Below are 23,272 nucleotides of genomic sequence, written 5' to 3' on the forward strand. Positions count from 1 at the left end.
AATTACAATATACAGGACTAGAGATAAAACTCTACTAAATCAGTGTAAATTTGTGCTACACTTTCTCTGATATTTCCCATTGATAGAGCTCTCTGTGTTAAATTCATTACATTATTTTACACACTTTCTATTTTCAGTGTTTTCTTTCTCTGTCCTACAGATGGTGATGTGATCCTGTACAGTCCTGTACATCCTGTGACTGAGGGACATGATCTGACTTTACGCTGTTTATTTCGCAACAAAAAGATCCCAGGTTCTGGTGTTGATTTCTATAAAAATGATTCCATCCTTTACTCCCAGACTACAGGAGAGATGACCATCAGTAATGTCTCAAAGTCTGATGAAGGTTTCTACCACTGTAAACACCAGGAGAGAGGAGAGTCACTGAAAAGCTGGGTTTCAGTCAGAGGTGAGAAATATTTATTCAGTTAATCTAGTAAGCAATAAACCTGAATGGGATTATAGTAAAATATCCAGTGATGTGGTGTGATACAGCTCAATATCAGTGTTGTAATGTAACGAAGTAAAAATACTTCGTTACTGTACTTAAGTAGAAATGTCACGTATCTGTACTTTACTTCGCTATTTAAATTTATGTCAACTTTCACTTTTACTCCACTACATTTTCTAGATAAAATGTACAATTTTACTCCGTTATATTTCCAATAAGCATCTTCGTTACTCGTTTCTACAAAAGTAAAAGCATAAGAAATGTGTGTGACTGCACTAAGGGAGGTTTGGCGAATCACTGCTCCTAGATTGCATTACGCAGATCCACACGCTGTACGGAGAAGCACAGGTACGCGCAGCGTGCACGCGCAGTCAGAGCTGGAGGCATTTATAACGTTAATCGGCTGAAAAACGCAAATACGGCGACCAAAAGCAGTGAAATTTCGCTATGCTTATTACCAGAGTTGTAGCACAAACAAAATATTAATGCAAACATTCCATTCAATACTAAATAAAAATAACATTTATTGATTTGGTCTTGAAGCCTGAGATAGGCACAGGCTCCCCATGACCCGAGGTAGTTTGTGGATAAGCGGAAGAAAAAGAGTGAGTGAGTGACTGCATTCATCGGACACACCGTTTGTAGAGAATGCACACATACATGAACTGATCTGATTCAAGACTGGCATCATTACATCATGCATAACATTTTGGTGTCCACTTTTGCCATTTAATAACACCATAACGTTTGGCTTACTATGTAGTCATATAATATATAATATAAAACTCTTCTTGTTTTAAATTCTCATTAAAACCCCTAAAGGTGAAATCCTAGAACCGCCCCTGGTCTTATACCTATAGAAAATCACTGAAATTGTACTTTTTACTTTTACTTCAAATACTTAAGTACAATAAATATCAGAAAATGGCTTTTGATACTTAAGTACAGTAAATATCAGATACTTTAAGACTTTTACTTGAGTAATATTCTAAAAGGCAACTTTCACTTCTACCAAAGTCTTTTTCTAGTACGATACTTGTACTTTTACTCAAGTATTGCTTTCTAGTACTTTATACAACACTGCTCAGTATATATAGAAAGTACATACTTTAGAACTGATCACATTAATGTTTAAATTACAGTCAGATTCTGCAGCTCTGTGGTATTTCTGCATGTCGAGTATGATATGTATCTTCATTTGAATCTTGTATTTATTAGAACTTTGTATTAGACTTTCCCCAATATTATAATCAATATTTTACTCCTCATCAGGACGATCACATGTAGGAGCTTCAATGTCAGTGCTCAGACTGATCAGCAGTCTAGTGACAGTTTCTGTGTATCTGCAGCTGACCATCGTTCTGGCAGTGAAATGTTTCAGAGCTCGAGGTAAAAACATTTTCAGTCCATTTGTATGTTTCACATAAACACATTGACATGTGAACTGAACATTTTCATTCACATTCATTAAATATGAAAACAGTCATCATTAAGAATTGTACTCTGTAAAATGCCATTCACCATTTGTCAATAAAAACTGTTTTCTTTATTTGACAGTTCAGACTGATGAAGACACCCAGAATGCTGTTATAGAGGAGTGAACAAGAAAAATCAGATTTTAGGATTGTGAAATAATTTTGATTTCTCACATTTTAATAATTACTACCAGATGTTTTTTTTCTGAAGTTTTCACACCTCTTCATGGGGTTATGAATGTTATTAATACAATGTACATTATAATTTACTAGATATTAAGATCATATCTTTAATTCATCTCTACTCTCTATCTAGTTATATTCGTCTTCATATAAGTTCGTAAAATATTTTATAGATTAAGTAAATTTAATAAATTTTGTACAGATGCCATTGGCCAATAGAATATCATCTATGTACATTGTTAACTAACTCTGATCACTGAGGACAGGTGAGGAGGTTTATCGTTAGTTTATCATTATAGTTCATGATTAAATGATTTGACACAAAAAAACAACAACAAAGTCAGTGTTTTCTAGTTAGGTGTAAGGAATTATCATCTGTCGCCAGGGTAACCATTCTGCCGCCTGGGCAGGATAACCTAAAATACAGCCGCTCTGACCTCTGCTCCATTTCCGTTCTCCACAAGCGCTTGGGGAAATCTCAATGAAACACACATGCGTCAGTCTTTCAAAGAGAAGTTCCAAAGTTTATTGTGTCAAACATGAATATATAGAGGAAGGACATAATGTGTGTGTGTGTGTGTGTGTGTGTGTGTGTGTGTGTGTGTGTGTGTGTGTGTGTGTGTGTGTGGAGCTTAATGCTAATATCAGCAGAAGATACCTTGCCTGTTATCAGGAAACCTCCCAGAACAGTATCATGTGTTTCATAACTTCTTTCATACAAAGCGTATTGTAGCAGAGCAGAGAGGCTAGGGAGAGGAGGTTATGCTAAGGTCAAGGTATCTGTGTGTGTGTGTGTGTACTGTATGAGAGAGAGAGAGAGAGAGAGAGAGAGAGAGAGAGAGAGAGAGAGAGAGAGAGAGAGAGAGAGAGAGAGAGAGAGAGAGAGAATGTGTGTGTGCATGTGATTGTTTGTAAGAAAAGAACATTGTGCTTTGTACAGAAAGTCTGCAATATTACAATTATTCTCACATTAGGCATCTGGACTTTTTTTTTTTTTTTTTTTGGATTTTTTAGCATCCATTTAGCACGTCCAGTTTGTCTCATTAAATTATTGACTATTAATAGAAATGGTTGACTTTTAAAGTAAATTATTGACTATTAAAAGAACTGAAAGAGGGTGAATTTAATGAGACAAACTGGACGTGCTAAATATTTTTTTTTTTGATTTTTTTAGCATCCATTTAGCACGTCCAGTTTGTCTCATTAAATTCACCCTCTTTCAGTTCTTTTAATAGTCAATAATTTACTTTAAAAGTCAACCATTTCTATTAATAGTCAATAATTTACAGATCTATTTTACAGAAAATGTGTTGAAAGTGGTGACTCAGTGCTTCAGTCTTTGCATTAATCTTAATGTTGAGTTTATATCGCATCACCTTGAGCAAAACTCATCTGTTCATCCCTTAACTGCTCTTTTGTATCTTGTCTCAGCTGTAAGTTGCCAGGAAATTTTAAATGAAAATGTTTGGCATTTAAAAAAATATATATATCAAGTCAAGAGTCATGTCAGGAAGCTTTTATTGTCATTTCATCCATACATAGATGTTGCAGTACAATGAGACCAAGTTTCTCCAGGATCATGGTGCTACATAAAACAAAGACAGAGCTATAAGGACTTAGTAAGTTAGTCCTAGCCACATAAAGTATATAATTTATTACAAAACAGTTATATAAGCAACACCAGTATCTTAGCTATAATGCAGATCAGGTCTGTCAAAAGGCTTTGATATTATAGTTTTAAAAATTTTAAAAGTTTTAAAGCTTCCCTTGGCTTTCTTTCTTTCTTTCTTTCTTTCTTTCTTTCTTTCTTTCTTTCTTTCTTTCTTTCTTTCTTTCTTTCTTTCTTTCTTTCTTTCTTTCTTTTAAAAGGATTTTGCACAATGTTACTTTTGAATAAATAATATGCAATTTAAACTGTTTTTAGTGTGCATTTCTTATCTAACTCAGGTGTGTTCTAAAGAAGAGAGATTACTGTAAATATACAATACATTGCCTCGTTGTGTGTCATCAATGTATATAGCCAGAAGGTGTCGCTGTTCATTAGAGTTTCAGATAATTGAACCATTTTTCGAGAGAGTCGGTTCAAATATGTAGATTTGCTAGAAGGCTTTGTTTATACCCGTTTAGTACCAGTTTTTATGTTTAGTCCACTTTATGGTGCATGGTAGGTTGATTGGCATCTCTGGAAAATTGTCTGTAGGGTGTGAGTGTGTGAGTGAATGAGTGTGCCCTGCAATGGGTTGGCACTCAGTCCAGGGTGTATCCTGCCTTGATGCCCAATGACGCCTGAGATAGGCACAGGCTCACCGGATAAGCGGTAGACAATGAGAGTGAGAGAATGTTTCACACACGTACAACTCATATTTAGACATACAGAAGCTAAATGCTTTATTTTTTGATATCAAATGGTTATACAGGAAAATAAATACAGTACATTTTCAATTTTCTAAATGAATACAGCTAACTATTAAAATATATTATTTACATAAATTAACATAATATTAATTCACATGTTTCCTACAGGCTAAAAGTAAGTTCATTCATTCATTCATTCATTCATTCATTCATTCATTCATTCATTCATTCATTCATTCATTCATTTATTTTCTACCACTTATCTGAACTTCTCAGGTCACGGGGAGCCTGTGTCTATCTCAGGCATCATCGGGCATCAAGGCAGGATACACCCTGGACAGAGTGCCAACCCATTGCAGGGCACACACACTCTCTCATTCACTCACACACTACGGACGATTTTCTAGAGATGCCAATCAACCTACCATGCATGTCTTTGGACCGGGGGAGGAAACCGGAGTACCCGGAGGAAACCCCCGAGGCACAGGGAGAACATGCAAACTCCACACACACAAGGTTGAGGCGAGAATCGAACCCTGACCCTGGAGGTGTGAGGCGAACATGCTAACCACTAAGCCACCGTGCCCCCCTCCAGAGCAACTTACATTATCTAATTTTTTTTTTTTTTTATATAACTGAGCAATTGAGGGTTAAAAGCCACAGTTAGGGGCCCAACAGTGGCAGCTTGGTGGACCTGAAATCAAACCCACAACTTCCACTAATTTACCACACACACACACACACACACACACACACACACACACACACACACACACACACACACACACACACACACACACACACACACACACACACACACACACACACACACACACACACACACAGTCATCAGCAGCATGGTTGCACTTCATTCTTATACCGTGTATGGATTATGATTAACAAACAATATAATAAATGCTGTATTTAAAACAGGATATTTGTAGTTATAGGTTTTGAGGAGCTAAAGTCTGACTGAAATCTCTAAGACGGTGCATGTACCTAACTACTGCTCACTGCACACTGTTTATTTGTTATTGGTGAGTACTGAAAATCAAAATCACCTGATTAACTGCCACATTATGTATTCAATACAGGATTGGTTAAGGCCGAGGTTAACAACAACCGCACTGTCGAACCTACAGTATAGGGTGCCAGCGGAAATTGGGCTACTGTTGGTTGACAGGAGGAGAGGAGGGAGAAGGGAGAGCTGGCAGACATGATGGAGATAAGGAAGGTAGATATACTGTGTTTGCAGGAGACCGAACTGGGATAGGAGGGAGATACAAACATTTCATTATGATGTGGATAGGAAGAGAAATTGGGTAAAGGTGATTCTGAAGGATGAGTTTGCGAGGAATGTTTTAGAGGTAAAATGAGTGTCAGACTGGGTAATCAGTTTAAAGTTAGAAATTGAAGGGGTGATGTTGAATGTCGTCAGTGTTTATGCTCCACTAATAGGTGTGAGTTAGAAGAGAAGGAGAGATTCTGGAGTGAGTTAGATTAGCTGATGTAAAGTATTCCCAGAATGGAGAGAGTAGTGATTGGAGCAGGCTTCAACGGGTATGTTGGTGAGGGGAACATAGGTGATGAGAAGGTGATGGGTAGGTTTGGTGTTAAGGAAAGGAACCTAGAAGGACAGATGGTGGTAGACCTTGCTAAGCAGATGGAAATCGTCAACACTTATATCCAGAAGACAGGGGAACATAGACTTAAATATTGTATTAGAGTGGAAGTTGGAGTTGGTGGTAGGAGAGATTGTAGCCAGACAACTCAGATTTGGTCAAAAGATCATACACTATGACTATGTCCTTCTGCTCTCCTGACTTCATGCTTCTATGTTGTCTACCAAGGGAATTCACAGTAGTTATTATTACACTGGCAACATATCCAAGTAGGACACTGTGTACCCTGAGGCTGTGTTCATCGTTACAAGAGACTTCAACTAAGCCAAACTCAGTAACACCAAAATATCTTCAACAAGTTACATCATATGCAACGCACATGGGAATTGTGTTTTGGAATCTTCAGAATGCCTACAAATCCCTCCCAAATCAGATCACTCTCCCATCCTGTTCCTACCTGCATACAGACAGAAGCTGAAACAGGACACACCCTCCCTCAGCATCATGAAATAATTTTACACATGTACCACAGAGAGCATACTGACTGCCTGCATCAGCTGGTACAGGAGCATCACATAACTACAGAACAGAGGTGGGTAGAGTAGACAAACATTGTACTCAAGTAAAAGTACTGTAACTTCAGAATAATATGACTCAAGTAACAGTAAAAAGTAGACATCCAAATAATAACTTGAATAAAAGTAAAAAAGGACTTGGTGAAAAACTAATCAAGTACTGAGTAACTGTTGAGTAACGTCTCATTTATTTTTTATCACACACACACACAGAGTTTATGAGAATTTAACTCTGTGTGTGTGTGTGTGTTTGTGTCTGTCTCCAATGACAGAACAACAGAAGGAAACACATTTCATAGCAGGCATGCTGAACAGAAAACTGCACACCGGTTAACGTAGAACGTGTGTGTGTGCGTGTGTGTGTGTGTGTGTGTGTGGTGTGTGTGTGTGTGTGTGTGTGTGTGTGCAGAGCCAGATTAAATAAATGGACTACACTAGGCAGGCTGCATTTTTTTGGGCCCCCCTCCATCGATGTTATTTATGAATTGAAATCTGAAATTTACCAAAGTTACTAATAAAAATTCACATTTTACATAGCCCAGTCTTTAGTTACAAATTGGTTATGTTGTATATTAAACAGTCTATCAGACTATTTTTTGATATTCATTATTTATACGTCATTACACAGGCGCCACAGTGTCTTCTGCCGCATCTTCCTCCGCGTCTTCCGCCACATTTCCCGCCACATCCCGCGTTCACAGCTGTCAGACGGCTGCCCGACAGAAACTTTTGCAAAGCCCCCCGCTGTCTCTTTTTTTTGTTCTTCTCCATTTTTTTTTCTTTTTACGTTTTGCCGCACCCGAAAGCATCTTCAAAGATGTCTACTCAAAACACACCTGCCTGTGTCACTATTTTTATTTAATTAATAAATAATGAAATAAATTGTAGATAGGACATTTGTACATTTTATTTTTATTAAAATTTATTTTTCTATACTTTTTTTTTTTGTCCCTCTGTCTGGGCCCCATCCCGCCAATCGGGCCCTAGGCACGTGCCTAGTTTGCCTTTGCGTTAATCCGGCTCTGTGTGTGTGTGTGTGTGTGTGTGTGTGTGTGTGTGTGTGTGTGTGTGTGTGTGAAAACATGCAGAAACAAACTATTTCACCAAAAAATCCCTCAGTGACGTCACTATTAAACTTCACCGTCTGCATTGCCGACGGTTTGTGTTACTAACTAACCCGTCCCGCCGCTGAGATTGTGTATGGTAACGTGACGAGACTGCACAACTACGTTTGATTGGTGAAACACAGTCACGTGGTAGAGCCTTAGCGGAAGTTTCTCTCTCTGTCAAAATAAAACATTAAAATTAATGCGTAGAATACCAAAGAGGTAAAAAGAAAAGTAACGAGCTCATTGTAGCCTAATGTAGCGGAGTAAGAGTACAGTTTCCTCTTCACAAATCTACTCAAGTAAAAGTAAAAAGTATAGTGATTTAAAACTACTAGAAGTATATTTTTTTAAAAACTTACTCAAGTAAATGTAACGGAGTAAATGTAACTCGTTACTACCCACCTCTGCTACAGAACTCTGTAGAGAGTCGTACAGACATCGTACAAACACATCGTAATAAGTCAGAAAGAACAAGTTGTTGGATTTTAGCTCTATTGATGTTACCATGCAGTGCACATGTAAAGGAGAAAAATAAAATTCAAAACATATTCAGAAAAACATCCCTTTCACATGTAACTTTACAGATTGGGAAATCAACATATGTGCTTGTCTAGAATACAGATAATTTTGTGTTTTGGGTTAGCGGATGACTTGTGCTAAGTTTGGTGGGAAAGTTATTATCTAGTTTGTACAAGTTTGTAAGATTAATTAAACATCATACACTGTCTACTTCTGTCAGTAGCATCATATCTCATTCTGGTCACAAAGATGGATATAAATAGTGTGTGTGCATGTCCTTTATGCTGTTGTGGTTAGTTTTTGTTGGTCTTTCATAGAAACAAAGAGCACTGACCAGTCAGCATTAGTGAGTCATAACCACTAGGCTATTTATAATAATCATGGTCTCTGCAGCAAAGAATTAACCTGAATATCAAACATACACTTGTACTTAAACACCTTACAAATCTACACTGTACAAAGGGCAGCATACTAATTAAGATAATTACCTTCAATATCTGCTTTGTGTGTAGGTTTAGTGTGTTTGTAAGAATGTCCTCCTTCATTAATGAATGAAAATGCTTTTCACTACCCCATTATGTGACTAGCAGAAGCAGACGTTCTTATTCAGAGCATCTTACAATTTATCTAATTTTTATACAACTGACGGTTAAGGGTGTTACTCAGGGTCCCAGCAGTGGCAGTTTGATGGACGTGGGAATCAAACTCACACCCTTCTGCTTGGTAGTCCTGCACCTTAAGATGATTTATGATTTGAAAGTATTTATGAACCTGAGTGAGGTAGCAGAGGAAGTTTACAAGATTGTTCAGTTAAATATGATCTGCAAATTGTTGTATTTGTTGCTAGAACTTTTGGTGGTATGGAGGTGGAGTTCACTTAAAAATATCACACCAACTTGCATGACAACGGAAATCTTTCTCTCCTTTTTTTTGTGTAAGAAAACAGGAAGTGTAGAGGCTTTAACACAAACCACTGATCTGTCAGTTATTTTTCAGTCTGACAGAATGGAGCTGTGGACACTCCGTATGATGATCTGTGAGTTAAAATGTTTTTTGTGTGAACCTTCATTAGAGTGAGAAGTGGGTTAAAAATTGTTCACATGATGAGTGATATCCTGTGTGAAGAGGTTATGTGATTTGGACAAAGTTATGTGAGCTAGTTGACTTGAGACAGTGTGATAACTTTTTTGATTGTTTGTTTATTTGTTTGTATAATTTGGCTGTTTTTTGTTTAATTTTGGATTGATTTCTATGTAGTATAGTAATAATTAGATTTATTAATCCTTACATGGACAGTGAGATGTGTTTGTGTAGGATGTAGGATAGTCTGAGTAAATAGATGAGTGTATAAACTGTTGTGTTTTTGCTAATGTAAATGTCTACTATTTACTATTTACTATTTAATGTCACTTTAGTGTTGTTTGTGTCTTTATCACACAATAAAGTGGCTGCTCCACTGCATCAACCCCTAATCATTAACAATACAGTATAGTGACTGCAATAGATGTAGGTGATTAATAATTTGTAGTATTTGAATTTTTTTATATAAAATAAATTCAATGAGTAAAAATAACTGTTTCTTCTTCATTAGAGCTGCAATTAGCTTCTTTAACTGGTCTGTTACTAACTCTGTATTTCCCCTGAAACACGCTGCAGTCTTTTTCACAGATGTTTCTGTTGGAGACATTTTGCACTTTGCACAGTCCTGAGATGTGTTTTTGTTATACTGTATGTGCTACTGAGATCGAGTTGTTCTTCTTATATGATCCATTATCCTGAAGGCTGTATGTATTTTACTGTAGTGTTAGTGCACATGAGCAACTTTGTAATGTGAGACAAAGAGAAGGAAGTGACGCAGTTCAGCTTCAGATTAACAGAAGTGGATTTAATTATACAGGAGACAGTAATGAGCTGTGAAGTGAGCTGTGTGAAAATAACTTTTCTAAACATTATATATTATTGGAACAGGTAAATATATTGTTTGTATTGTTGCTGCATAAGTGAAAGTAAAAATATTGATTTTCTTTTTTTATTTACAGACATATAGATATGATATTGTTCTCATTTGTCTACTTAAAGAAATAAAAATTCAGCATTACATATTCTCTGTTTCTCTTCCCTTTTTAGTGCTTATTTTATGTATCCATGTTGGACAAGCTCAAGGTGATTTCTGTATATTTTTATTGCTTATGTTGTGTACATGATGGATTTGTATTAAAGTGTAAAAGCTTGTGTTTGTACATTGTTATACAGAATTTATAATATTTACATTGACAGTCTGTTTGTGTTTTGACTTTTCCAGCAGAGAATAAACCAGTTCTGACTGTGAAGCCAAACGCACCACATATATTCAGAGGAGAGAATGTTACACTCTCATGTATAATTTCGGGAGGTAGTGGACCATATAGCTGGTACAAAGATGGTGTTCATGTTCACAAATCTAATGAAATGTACTACACTATAAAAGTAGATCAGAGTAACAGATACAGTTGTTATGGGTTTAAGAATGGACAGCCAACAGCATGGAGTGATGAAGTGACTCTCTCAGTGATAGGTACATGTCTGATCTTACACTCCTGTAACATGCACTCATACATAATCATTACAAAACACACTGATTCAATATCAGATATTCAGAGAAGTGTGTGTTTGACTAATCTGATGTATTTTGTGTAACTGCACAGAAAGACCAAAAGCTGTGATTCTGCAGCCTGATGGAGAGATATTCAGTGGACAGAAAGTCACTTTAACATGTGAAATACGAGGACATGAAGAAACTTTAGATGTGGAGTGGATGTACAACTGGTATAAAGATGGTGTCCTACTTTCTGCCCCTGTTGAGTACAAGGATTATTCATTTTCTGCTTTCAGTGGTAAATTCTCCTGCATTGGAAAGACAAAAAGTGACTCACAAACTTCAGAGACCAGCCCTGCTGTTACACTCACTGTGTCAGGTGTGTGTGTGTGTGTGTGTGTGTGTGTGTGTGTGTGTGTGTGTGTGTGTGTGTGTGTGTGTGTGTGTGTGTGTGTGTGTGTGTGTGTGTGTGCGTGTTTGTGTGTGTGTTCTTCACACTAGTATATATTAACTATAGCATCACATCAGCTTCACAGCTTCAAAGCTTCACTTTTTAAATCTCTTATGGATCATTTTTGCACAGTCTCTTTCTAAAGGTAGAATCAAGAAAGCTGATCTTATTTGAACAGAGTGAGCTCAGAACTCCCTTAGATATTAGTCCTAGGTCTTTAGTGACGTCCTGGTCCAGTCATCGATGCACTTTTATAGGAATTACTGCAGGTCCACCTGTCATGTTCTAGTGGGAAGAATCACAACCAGACCAAGACTCGGGATACACTTAACATATTTATTCACAAAAGACATGAAATGACCTCAAAATAACAACATAATACATGAACACACACATACAGAATGTGACACATAATTAGGAACGAATACAGATACACAAGGACAGGTATAAATAAGGCAATAACACATTAGGTATAACAAGCAAGGTATAAAAAACACATAACCTCGAAAACCAGAATCTCAGCCAGCACCCGATCTGATGACCTGTCAGAGAATTGTGCTAGAAGTTCCTCACACCACCACTTTCTCATCTCTTCCACAGTTTCTTCTGATCTTGACACAGTGTGCTGCTTGTTAAAAGCTTTTAATCTACAGCACACTGTGTGAAAGATTCTGTTTAAGTGGTGTTTATATACAACACAGGCTGGTAGTAATCAAGCCTGGTTGCGTCAAATCTGTCTGACAAAAGTCTAAATAAAATTTAACTGAGAAACTAAACTAAGGGAGGCATTCGATTTTTACACATTTCCAGTTATTGTTGTTTTTTCCTGTTTTAAAATGAAATAATATATTTGTAACCGGTTTTGTTCAATGTCTTTGTCTTTTTAAGTTTTAGAGAAGAGCAGAAAGATTATTTTTCTATAAAAACAGATGAAATTATAAAGAGGGTAAAATTATTTTCTACAGCATTTACTACAAATTTTTTTTTTTTTTTTTTTTACAGTTTTTAGTGGAATATTTGGTCATAGCGAGTGTTTTTACAGTGTATTAATAACAGCATGTCTGTAGTAGTGTAGTATTGATTAGTGTGATAAACACTCTGAGAGCAGCACATGAACTGTGTGTTTCACCTCCAACTACAGAAAAACCTAAATCTGAACTCACATCATACCTTAAAGGAGCTGCACTGACAGGAAACTCAGTGATTCTGTCCTGTACACTGACACCACGGTCTGCTGGATGGAAGTTTTACTGGATCAAACCCACACAGAGCTCTGAGACTGAGACTGAAACACACCAGTACATCATCAGATCAGTTAGAGTCTCTGATGGAGGTCAGTACATGTGCAGAGCTGGAAGAGGAAACCCAGTCTACTACACAGACTACAGTGATGAACTCTGGGTAAATGTTACTGGTGAGTTACAAAGTTTGCAGTGTTTATAAAATATACACAGACCTGTGCAAAAGTCAATATTTGGTGTGAAACTGTGAAGTTTTATAAGGAAAGTGACTAGTAAATCAAAACCCAGCAGCTTAATTATATTTAAAAATCTAAAAAGGTTTATTACATGATATGATACTTTTTTCAATGTGTATTTTTGGAAAAATTGTGAAAATCTAAAATGTTCTTATTGTGGCTCACTAATGGAAAATAAATAGATTAAATATCTATAACAACATTTGTACAAAATACTCAATACTATTGTACAGTACACTTCTTAATAAACTTTAGGTGATATTATCCCATATACACTACACCATCACTAATTATGTGACTAATCACAGACTAATGTCAGTAGAATCAGAACTGTATTTATTGCAGGATTTATTTTGAGGTGTTAATAATAAGATTATGTTTCTGCAGAGAGTCCTAAAGCTGTGGTGACCATAAAGCCTGACACACATGTGTTCAGAGGAGAGACTGTGACACTCAGGTGTGAAATACAGGGAGGAGGAGACACTGAGTGGACATACAGCTGGTATAAAAACACATTATACCAAGACCAGAAACCCCAGGAGTTCAGCCTCAGCTCAGTTAGAAATGAAAACAGTGGTAAATACACCTGCAGTGTGAGGAGACGCAGTGACTATCAGAGCTCAGAGATCAGTGATGCTGTTACTCTCACTGTATCAGGTGAGTGTGTGAGTTTGTGTTAACTTGTCATTAATTATATATAAACTCTGTATGATTTTGTTCCACGTTCGTTATCCATTAGATGTAGCAGAGACAGTAATGACTGTGTCTCCACTGATCTGGCTGACTGAAGGAGATTCAGTGACTCTAAGCTGTGAGGTTAAACACTCCTCTACAGGGTGGACATTCAGCTGGTACAAAGATGTTCTCTACACAGACAGACACGGTTCCCTCACTTATACAACATTTCTCCTCTCAGACAGCAGCAGAGGATCTGGAGGCTCCTTCACTCTCAGTCCTGTTACTCTGAATCACACAGGAGTTTATATGTGCAGAGCTGAGAGAGGAGTCTTTCACACACAGTACAGCAAAACACAGCCACTGTGGATCACTGGTGAGGAAATAAAACATTTCTTGTTTACTTTAAGTAAATAAGTGTAAATGAAAGAATCAATGGATAAATAGAGATTTTATTAAATAAATAAAGAGTTAAATAAACACATCTAGAGGTGGTTTGGGGCTACATTATTTTTTATAAAGCAGCCTGGTCTGTAGACGTTTATGTATCATGTAGACCATATTACTCCTTATGGTCTGAGAAGTAGGTACATAACTGTCCAATATTCACACCAGATCTGTAAGGTAATGACTGCTATTTTATAGAGTGCATGAACACATCTCTCAGAGCTTAACATACAACTGACAAGCTTTAGCTTTTATTCCATCATTAATTTCAGTTGCCATAAACCACATTGCTTAAGTACACCACACCACAATGTGTTCTGTGCTTGATGTAGGTCCACGAAATATACAAAACATTTCATGATTAATTTGATGTGTTCAATGAAATTAATAAGTATGAAATTGTTACTATATACTGCATAGTTTTCACCTTCCGTAACCTCCTGAAATAATATCTTTTCACATGTGACCAGTAATAACTGTTTATGTTTACACTCCTTAGTAGGGATGTGTGAGGCATGTAAACTGACTCTGACTAGTTTTTAAAGAAATTAAACATTTAGTCCTGGGTAAATTTTAATGCTACACATATTAATATACTGCACATGTACAGGAGCATTATAATAAAATCATTAAATATTTTAATCCTAATGATTTTATAATGAAATTTAATTATTTGTGTATTTCAGGTAAATCTGCTCCAGTGTCTCTGATCATCAGACCGAACAGAACTCAACACTTTACTGCTGACTCTCTCTCACTGAGCTGTGAGGACCAGAGTAACTCTACTGGATGGACAGTGAGACGATACAGATACACTGAGACATTCGTCTATTGTTCATCAGTATCAGGATCTACATGTAACATCAGCTACCTCTCTACATCACACATTGGTGTTTATTGGTGTCAGTCTAAATCTGGAGGATGCAGTAATCCTGTCAACATCACAGTGCATGGTGAGTCTTCAATGTTCTCATCTGTAACAGATTTACAATATACAGGACTAGAGATAACACTCTGCTGAATCTGTGTAAATTTGTGCTACACTTTCTCTGATATTTCCCACTGATAGAGCTCTGTGTTAAAATCATTACATTATTTTACACACTTTCTATTTTCATTGTCATCTTTCTCTTTCCTACAGATGGTGCTGTGATCCTGGACAGTCCTGTACATCCTGTGACTGAGGGACATGATCTGACTTTACGCTGTTTATTTCGCATCAAAAAGATCCCAGGCTCTGGTGTTGATTTCTATAAAGATGATTCTATCCTCCAGAACCAGACAACAGGAGAGATGACCATCAGTAGTGTCTCAAAGTCTGATGAAGGTTTCTACCACTGTAAACACCAGGAGAGAGGAGAGTCACTGAAAAGCTGGGTTTCAGTCAGAGGTGAGAAATATTTATTCAGTTAATCTAGTAAGCAATAAAACTGAATGGGATTATAGTAAAATACCCAGTGATGTGGTGTGATACAGCTCAATATATATAAAAAGTACATACTTTAGAACTAATCACATTAATATTTAAATTACAGTCAGATTCTGCAGCTCTGTGATATTTCTGCATGTTGTGTATGATATGTATCTTCATTTGAATCTTGTATTTATTAGAACTTTGTATTAGACTCTCTACAATATTATAATTAATATTTTACTCCTCATCAGGACGATCACATGTAGGAGCTTCAATGTCAGTGCTCAGACTGATCAGCAGTCTAGTGACAGTTTCTGTGTATCTGCAGCTGACCATCATTCTGGCAGTGAAATGTTTCAGAGCTCGAGGTAAAAACATTTTCAGTCCATTTGTATGTTTCACATAAACACATTGACATGTGAACTGAACATTTTCATTCACATTCATAAAATATGAAAACAGTCATCATTAGGAATTATATTATAATTGTACAAATTCCATTCACCATTTGTCAATAAAAACTGTTTTCTTTATTTGACAGTTCAGACTGATGAAGACACCCAGAATGCTGTTATAGAGGAGTGAACAAGAAAAATCAGATTTTAGGATTGTGAAATAATTTTGATTTCTCACATTTTAATAATTACTACCAGATGTTTTTTTTCTGAAGTTTTCACACCTCTTCATGGGGTTATGAATGTTATTAATACAATGTACATTATAATTTACTAGATATTAAGATCATATCTTTAATTCATCTCTAATCTCTATCTAGTTATATTCGTCTTCATATAAGTTCGTAAAATATTTTATAGATTAAGTAAATTTAATAAATTTTGTACAGATGCCATTGGCAAAATATCATCTATGTACATTGTTAACTAACTCTGATCACTGAGGACAGGTGAGGAGGTTTATCGTTAGTTTATCATTATAGTTCATGATTAAATGATTTGACACAAAAAACAACAACAACGTCAAAGTCAGTGTTTTCTAGTTAGGTGTAAGGAATTATCATCTGTCGCCAGGGTAACCATTCTGCCGCCTGGGCAGGATAACCTAAAATACAGCCGCTCTGAACTCTGCTCCATTTCCGTTCTCCACAAGCGCTTGGGGAAATCTCAATGAAACACACATGCGTCAGTCTTTCAAAGAGAAGTTCCAAAGTTTATTGTGTCAAACATGAATATATAGAGGAAGGACATAATGTGTGTGTGTGTGTGTGTGTGTGTCTGTGTGTAGAAGATACCTTGACTGTTATCAGGAAACCTCCCAGAACAGTATCATGTTTTTCATAACTTCTTTCATACAAAGCGTATTGTAGCAGAGCAGAGAGGCTAGGGAGAGGAGGTTATGCTAAGGTCAAGGTATCTGTGTGTGTGTGTGTGTGTGTGTGTGTGTGTGTGTGTGTGTGTGTGTGTGTGTGTGTGTGTGTGTGTGTACTGTATGAGAGAGAGAGAGAGAGAGAGAGAGAGAGAGAGAGTAAGACAGGACTCCATTTCCTCAGTCACTGTAAAAACAGAGACAGAGCGAGAGATAGAGAGACGGAGAGAGACAGAGAGAGAGAGAGAGATGGAGAAAGAGAGAGAGAGAGAGATAGAGTAAGAGAGAGAGAGAGAGAGAGAGAGACGGAGAGACACAGAGAGAGAGAGAAAGAGAGACAGAGAGAGAGAGAGACGGAGAGAGAGAGAGTAAGAGAGGACTCCATTTCCTCAGTCACTGTAAAAACAAAAAAAAGTTTTTTACGCCTTATTATTTATTTATTTGAAATCATTAAATCTCTGATCTTTATTTTTGATCATTTAATCTCAAGTCGTATATAGAATGTAAGTGTGTAGAGAGAATGTGTGTGTGTATGTGATTGTGTGTAAGAAAAGAACATTGTGCTTTGTACAGAAAGTCTGCAACATTACAATTATTCTCACATTAGGCATCTGGACTTTTTTTTTTTTTTTTTAGCTTTTTGGCATCTGGACTTTTTTAGCATGTGCTGGAAAGAAAACACATCCAGTTTGTCTCATTAAAGTCACCTCTTTCAGTTCTATTAATAGTCAATAATTTACAGATTTCTTTTACAGAAAATGTATTGAAAGTGGTGACTCGGTGCTTCAGTCTTTGCATTAATCTTAATGTTGTGAGTTTAATTCACATCACCTTGAGCAAAACTCATCTGTTCATCCCTTAACTGCTCTTTTGTATCTTGTCTCAGCTGTAAGTTGCCAGGAAATTTAAAATGAAAATGTTTGGCATTTAAAAAATATATATATCAAGTCAAGAAGCTTTTATTGTCATTTCATCCATACATAGATGTTGCAGTACAATGAGACAAAGTTTCTCCAGGATCATGGTGCTACATGATCAAACAAAGACAGAGCTATAAGGACTTAGTAAGTTTGTCCTAGCCACATAAAGTATATAATTTATTACAAAACAGTTATATAAGCAACACCAGTATCTTAGCTATAATGCAGATCAGGTCTGTCAAAAGGCTTTTATATAGCTTTAAAAAGTAAAGTTTTCCTTGGTTTTCTTTCTTTCTTTCTTTCTTTCTTTCTTTCTTTCTTTCTTTCTTTCTTTCTTTCTTTCTTTCTTTCTTTCTTTCTTTCTTTTAAAAGGATTTTGCACAATGTTACCTTTGAATAAATAATATGCAATTTAAACTGTTTTCAGTGTGCATTTCTTATCTAACTCAGGTGTGTTCTAAAGAAGAGAGATTACTGTAAATATACAATACATTTCCTCGTTGTGTGTCATCAATGTATATAGCCAGAAGGTGTCGCTGTTCATTAGAGTTTCAGATAATTGAACCGTTTTTCGAGAGAGTCGGTTCAAATATGTAGATTTGCTAGAAGGCTTTGTTTATACAGGTTTAGTACCAGTTTTTATGTTTAGTCCACTTTATGGTGCATGGTAGGTTGATTGGCATCTCTGGAAAATTGTCTGTAGTGTGTGAGTGAATGAGAGTGTGTGTGTGTGCCCTGCGATGGGTTGGCACTCCGTCCAGGGTGTATCCTGCCTTGATGCCCAATGACGCCTGAGATAGGCACAGGCTCCCCGTGACCCGAGTGGTTCGGATAAGCGGTAGACAATAAGAGTGAGAGAGTGTTTCACACATGTACAACTCATATTTAGACATGCAGAGGCTAAATGCTTTATTATTTACATTTAGAGCATTTGGCAGACGCCCTTATCCAGAGCGACGTACATAAGTGCTTAAATCTCTAACATTGAATACATCAATGCTGGTTCACTAGGTTACATACTTAAGATACCATGAGTTTAAAACATTTGTTCAAAGTTACAATGAAAAAGTGTCAAAGTTTTTTTTTTCTTTATTATTTGATGTCAAACTTTTATACAGGAAAATAAATACAGTACATTTTCAATTTTCTAAATGAATACGGCTAACTATTAAAATGTATTATTTCCATAAATTAACATAACATTAATTCACGTTTCCTACAGGCTAAAAGTTGGGGAGAAGAAAAACACAGGACACAATCATAGACACTTCCAGCTTTTCACAGACACCCTTACAGTATATCCAGAGCAACTTCATTCATTCATTCATTTTCTACCACTTATCTGAACTTCTCGGGTCACGGGGAGCCTGTGTCTACCTCAGGCATCATCGGGCATCAAGGTAGGATACACCCTGGACAGAGTGCCAACCCATCGCAGGGCACACACACACACACACTCTCATTCACTCACGCAATCACACACTATGGACAATTTTCCAGAGATGCCAATCAACCTACCATGCATGTCTTTGGACCGGGGGAGGAAACCGGAGTACCTGGAGGAAACCCCCGAGGCACAGGGAGAACATGCAAACTCCACACACAAGGCAGAGGTGAGAATCAAACCCTGACCCTGGAGGTGTGAGGCGAACGTGCTAACCACTAAGCCACGGTGCCCCCCTCCAGAGCAACTTACATTATCTATTTTTTTTTTTATATAACTGAGCAATTGAGGGTTAAAAGCCACAGTTAGGGGCAAAACAGTGGCAGCTTGGTGGACCTGAAATCAAACCCACAACCTCCACTAATTTACCACACAGACACACACACACACACACACACACACACACACACACACACACACACACACACACACACACACACACACACACACAGTCATCAGCAGCATGGTTGCACTTCATTCTTATACCGTGTATGGATTATGATTAACAAACAATATAATAAATGCTGTATTTAAAATATGATATTTGTAGTTAAAGGTTTTGAGGAGCTAAAGTCTGACTGAAATCTCTAAGACGGTGCATGTACCTAACTACTGCTCACTGCACACTGTTTATTTGTTATTGCTGAGTACTGAAAATCAAAATCACCTTATTAACTGCCACATTATGTATTCAATACAGGATTGGTTAAGGCCCAGGTTAACAACAACCGCACTGTCGACCTACAGTATAGGGTGCCAGCGGAAATTGGGCTACTGTTGGGTCAGTCGTGGCCTAATGGTTAGAGAGTCTGACCTGAAGGCTGTGTGTTCGAGTCTCGGGCCGGCCATGACTGTGGTGCCCTTGAGCAAGGCACCAAACCCCCAAATGCTCCCCAGGTGCCGCAGCATAAATGGCTGCCCACTGCTCCGGGTGTGTGTTCACGGTGTGTGTGTGTTCAGTGCTGTGTGTGCATTTTGGATGTGTTAAACGCGGAGAACAAATTCTGAGTACGGGTCACTGTACTTAGCCGTATGTCACGTCACTTCAGAAAGAGAGGAGGGAGAAGGGAGAACTGGCGGACATGATGGAGATAAGGAAGGTAGATATACTGTGTTTGCAGGAGACCGAACTGGGATAGGAGGAAGATACAAACATTTTATTATGGTGTGGATAGGAAGAGAAATTGGGTAAAGGTGATTCTGAAGGATGAGTTTGCGAGGAATGTTTTAGAGGTAAAATGAGTGTCAGACTGGGTAATCAGTTTAAAGTTAGAAATTGAAGGGGTGATGTTGAATGTCGTCAGTGTTTATGCTCCACAAATAAGTGTGAGTTAGAAGAGGAGAGATTCTGGAGTGAGTTAGATTAGCTGATGGAAAGTATTCCCAGAATGGAGAGAGTAGTGATTGGAGCAGGCTTCAACGGGTATGTTGGTGAGGGGAACATAGGTGATGGGTAGGTTTGGTGTTAAGGAAAGGAACCTAGAAGGACAGATGGTGGTGGACCTTGCTAAGCAGATGGAAATGGCTGTAGTCAACACTTATATCCAGAAGACAGGGGAACATAGACTTACATATTATATTAGAGTGGAAGTTGGAGTTGGTGGTAGGAGAGATTGTAGCCAGACAGAATCGGATGGTGATGTGTAGGATGTCTCTGTTTGTCAGGAGGAAGAGGAGAGGATAGATAGAAAAGAAGACCAAGTGATGGAAGGTGAAAAAGGAAGAATGTTGTGAGGGATTCAAACAGAAAGCATATACGAGTTGTATGCTAGGTCTTGAAAGCACAAGGGAAGGTGCGAAGAACTTGTACAGATTAGCAAAACAGAGAGATAGAGAGGGAAGGACGTGCAACAAATAAGGGTGATTAAAGATATAGATTGAAAGGTGCTAACATGCAAGAAGAGTGTGCACAGAAGTTGGAAGGAGTATTTTGAGGAGCTGATGAATGAGGAAATGAGAGGGAAAGAAGGGGAGACGCGGTGAATATTATAGAGCAAGAAATAGGAAAGAATAGAAAGGAGGCTGTGAGGTGAATCAAGAGTAGAAAGTCTCTCTCATTTCCTCTCTACAATGACCTTCAAATAACAAATTAAATTTAGTGTTAAAATGAACACAATATCACTCAAAGGCCCCAATGTGAAATAAGGGTTTTCTCTCTCTGGAGAAAGGCAGAGAGAGGGTGTGTGTTTTGTAGCCAACAACTCAGGTTTGGTCAAAAGATCATACACTATGACAAGTCCTTCTGCTCTCCTGACTTCATGCTTCTATGTTGTCTACCGCGGGAATTCATAGTAGTTATTATTACAGCTGTGAAGTTTCCTCCTTAAATTGACAGACCAGGAACTCAAAACACTGGCAACATATCCAAGTAGGACACTGTGTACCCTGAGGCTGTGTTCATCGTTACCAGAGACTTCAACTAAGCCAAACTCAGTAACACCAAAATATCTTCAACACGTTACATCATATGCAACGCACATGGGAATTGTGTTTTGGAATCTTCAGAATGCCTACAAATCCCTCCCAAATCAGTTCACTCTCCCATCCTGTTCCTACCTGCATACAGACAGAAGCTGAAACAGGACACACCCTCCCTCAGCATCATGAAATAATTTTACCCCTGTACCATAGAGAGCATAATGACTCACTGCATCATCTGGTACAGGAGCATCACATAACTATAGAACTCTGTAGAGAGTCGTACAGTCATCGTACAAACACATTGAAAAAAGTCAGAACGATTTTAGCTCTATTGATGTTACCATCCAGTGCACATGTAAAGAATAAAAATAAAATTCAAAACATATTCAGAAAAACATCACTTTTACATGTAACTTTACAGATTGGGAAATCAACATATGTGCTTGTCTAGAATACAGATAATACTGGGTTTTGTGTTAGCGGATGACTTGTGCTAAGTTTGTTGGGAAAGTTATTATCTAGTTTGTACAAGTTTGTAATATTAATTAAACATGGTACACTGTCTATTTCTGTCAGTAGCATCATATCTCATTCTGGTCACAAAGCTGGATATAAAATGTGTGTGCATGTCCTTTTTGCTGTTGTGGTTAGTTTCTGTTGGTCTTTCATAGAAACAAAGAGCATTAACCAGTCAGCATTAGTGAGTCATAACCACTAGGCTATTTATAATAATCATGGTCTCTGCAGCAAAGAATTAACCTGAATATCAAACATACACTTGTACTTACACACTGTACAAATCTACACTGTACAAAGGGCAGCAAAATAATTAAGATAATTAACTTAAATATCTGCTTTGTGTGTAGGTTTAGTGTGTTTGTAAGAATGTCCTCCTTCATTAATGAATGAAAATGCTTTTCACTACCCCATTATGTGACTAGCAGAAGCAGACGTTCTTATCCAGAGCGACTTACAATTTATCTCATTTTTATACAACTGAGGGTTAAGGGCGTTACTCAGGGGCCCAGCAGTGGCAGTTAGATGGACGTGGGAATCAAACTCACACCCTTCTGCTTGGTAGTCCTGCAGCTAATGATGATTTATGATCTGAAAGTATTTATGAACCTGAGTGAGGTAGCAGAGGAAGTTTACAAGATTGTTCAGTTAAATATGATCTGCAAATTGTTGTATTTGTTGCTAGAACTTTTGGTGGTATGGAAGTGGAGTTTACTTAAAAATATCACACCAACTTGCATGACAACGGAAATCTTTATCAGCTTCTATTTTTGTGTAAGAAAACAGGAAGTGTAGAGGCTTTAAGACAAACCACTGATCTGTCAGTTATTTATCAGTCTGACAGAATGGAGCTGTGGACACTCCGTATGATGATCTGTGAGTTAAAATGTTTTTTGTGTGAGTCTTCATTAGAGTGAGAAGTGGGTTAAAAATTGTTCACATGATGAGTGATATCCTGTGTGAAGAGGTTATGTGATTTGGACAAAGTTATGTGAGCTAGTTGACTTGAGACAGTGTGATAACTTTTTTGATTGTTTGTTTATTTGTTTGTATAATTTGGCTGTTTTTTGTTTGATTTTGGATTGATTTCTATGTAGTATAGTATTAATTAGATGTATTTCTTGGGGCAAGTCGTGGCCTAATGGTTAGAGAGTCTGACTCGTAATCCTGGGGTTGTGGGTTTGAGTCTCGGGCCGGCCACGACTGAGGTGCCCTTGAGCAAGGCCCTGAACCCCCCAACTGCTCCCCAGGCGCCGCAGCATAAATGGCTGCCCACTGCTCCGGGTGTGTGTTCACTGCTGTGTGTGTGTGTGCACCTTG

General features: G+C 37.6%; 3 protein-coding genes across 6 annotated transcripts in view; all 3 read left to right on the forward strand.

The window, feature by feature from the left end:
- The window catches only part of LOC113636490 (Fc receptor-like protein 5), a 45,861-nt gene that overhangs the window by 10,760 nt on the left and 11,829 nt on the right, over nucleotides 1-23,272 (forward strand). For 2 of the 3 annotated variants that reach the window (XM_047818913.1, XM_047818915.1), the window contains exons 9-11: nucleotides 161-409; nucleotides 1,724-1,840; nucleotides 2,009-2,438. The exons of the other annotated variant lie outside the window; for it this stretch is intronic. In XM_047818913.1, coding sequence (XP_047674869.1) covers nucleotides 161-409; nucleotides 1,724-1,840; nucleotides 2,009-2,052 — 410 coding nt within the window. In that variant the 3' untranslated portion in view covers nucleotides 2,053-2,438. Of the gene's footprint in view, nucleotides 1-160; nucleotides 410-1,723; nucleotides 1,841-2,008; nucleotides 2,439-23,272 lie in introns of those variants that run through there. 3 annotated transcript variants of the gene reach the window in all.
- The window catches only part of LOC125145559 (Fc receptor-like protein 2), a 91,364-nt gene continuing 77,159 nt past the window's right edge, over nucleotides 9,068-23,272 (forward strand). The window contains exons 1-9 of the mRNA XM_047818923.1: nucleotides 9,068-9,325; nucleotides 10,417-10,452; nucleotides 10,592-10,843; nucleotides 10,974-11,243; nucleotides 13,180-13,449; nucleotides 13,532-13,843; nucleotides 14,601-14,867; nucleotides 15,056-15,304; nucleotides 15,580-15,704. Coding sequence (XP_047674879.1) covers nucleotides 9,106-9,325; nucleotides 10,417-10,452; nucleotides 10,592-10,843; nucleotides 10,974-11,243; nucleotides 13,180-13,449; nucleotides 13,532-13,843; nucleotides 14,601-14,867; nucleotides 15,056-15,304; nucleotides 15,580-15,704 — 2,001 coding nt within the window. The 5' untranslated portion in view covers nucleotides 9,068-9,105. The remainder of the gene's footprint in view (nucleotides 9,326-10,416; nucleotides 10,453-10,591; nucleotides 10,844-10,973; nucleotides 11,244-13,179; nucleotides 13,450-13,531; nucleotides 13,844-14,600; nucleotides 14,868-15,055; nucleotides 15,305-15,579; nucleotides 15,705-23,272) is intronic.
- The window catches only part of LOC113663000 (Fc receptor-like protein 5), a 161,442-nt gene continuing 160,895 nt past the window's right edge, over nucleotides 22,726-23,272 (forward strand). Inside the window, exon 1 of one of the 2 annotated variants that reach the window (XM_047818860.1) lies at nucleotides 22,726-22,828. In XM_047818860.1, coding sequence (XP_047674816.1) covers nucleotides 22,798-22,828 — 31 coding nt within the window. In that variant the 5' untranslated portion in view covers nucleotides 22,726-22,797. The remainder of the gene's footprint in view (nucleotides 22,829-23,272) is intronic. The other variant, XM_047818867.1, reaches the window with a different exon arrangement.

The sequence above is a fragment of the Tachysurus fulvidraco genome, chromosome 1, assembly GCF_022655615.1.
Source record: "Tachysurus fulvidraco isolate hzauxx_2018 chromosome 1, HZAU_PFXX_2.0, whole genome shotgun sequence".
Lineage (NCBI taxonomy): Eukaryota > Metazoa > Chordata > Actinopteri > Siluriformes > Bagridae > Tachysurus > Tachysurus fulvidraco.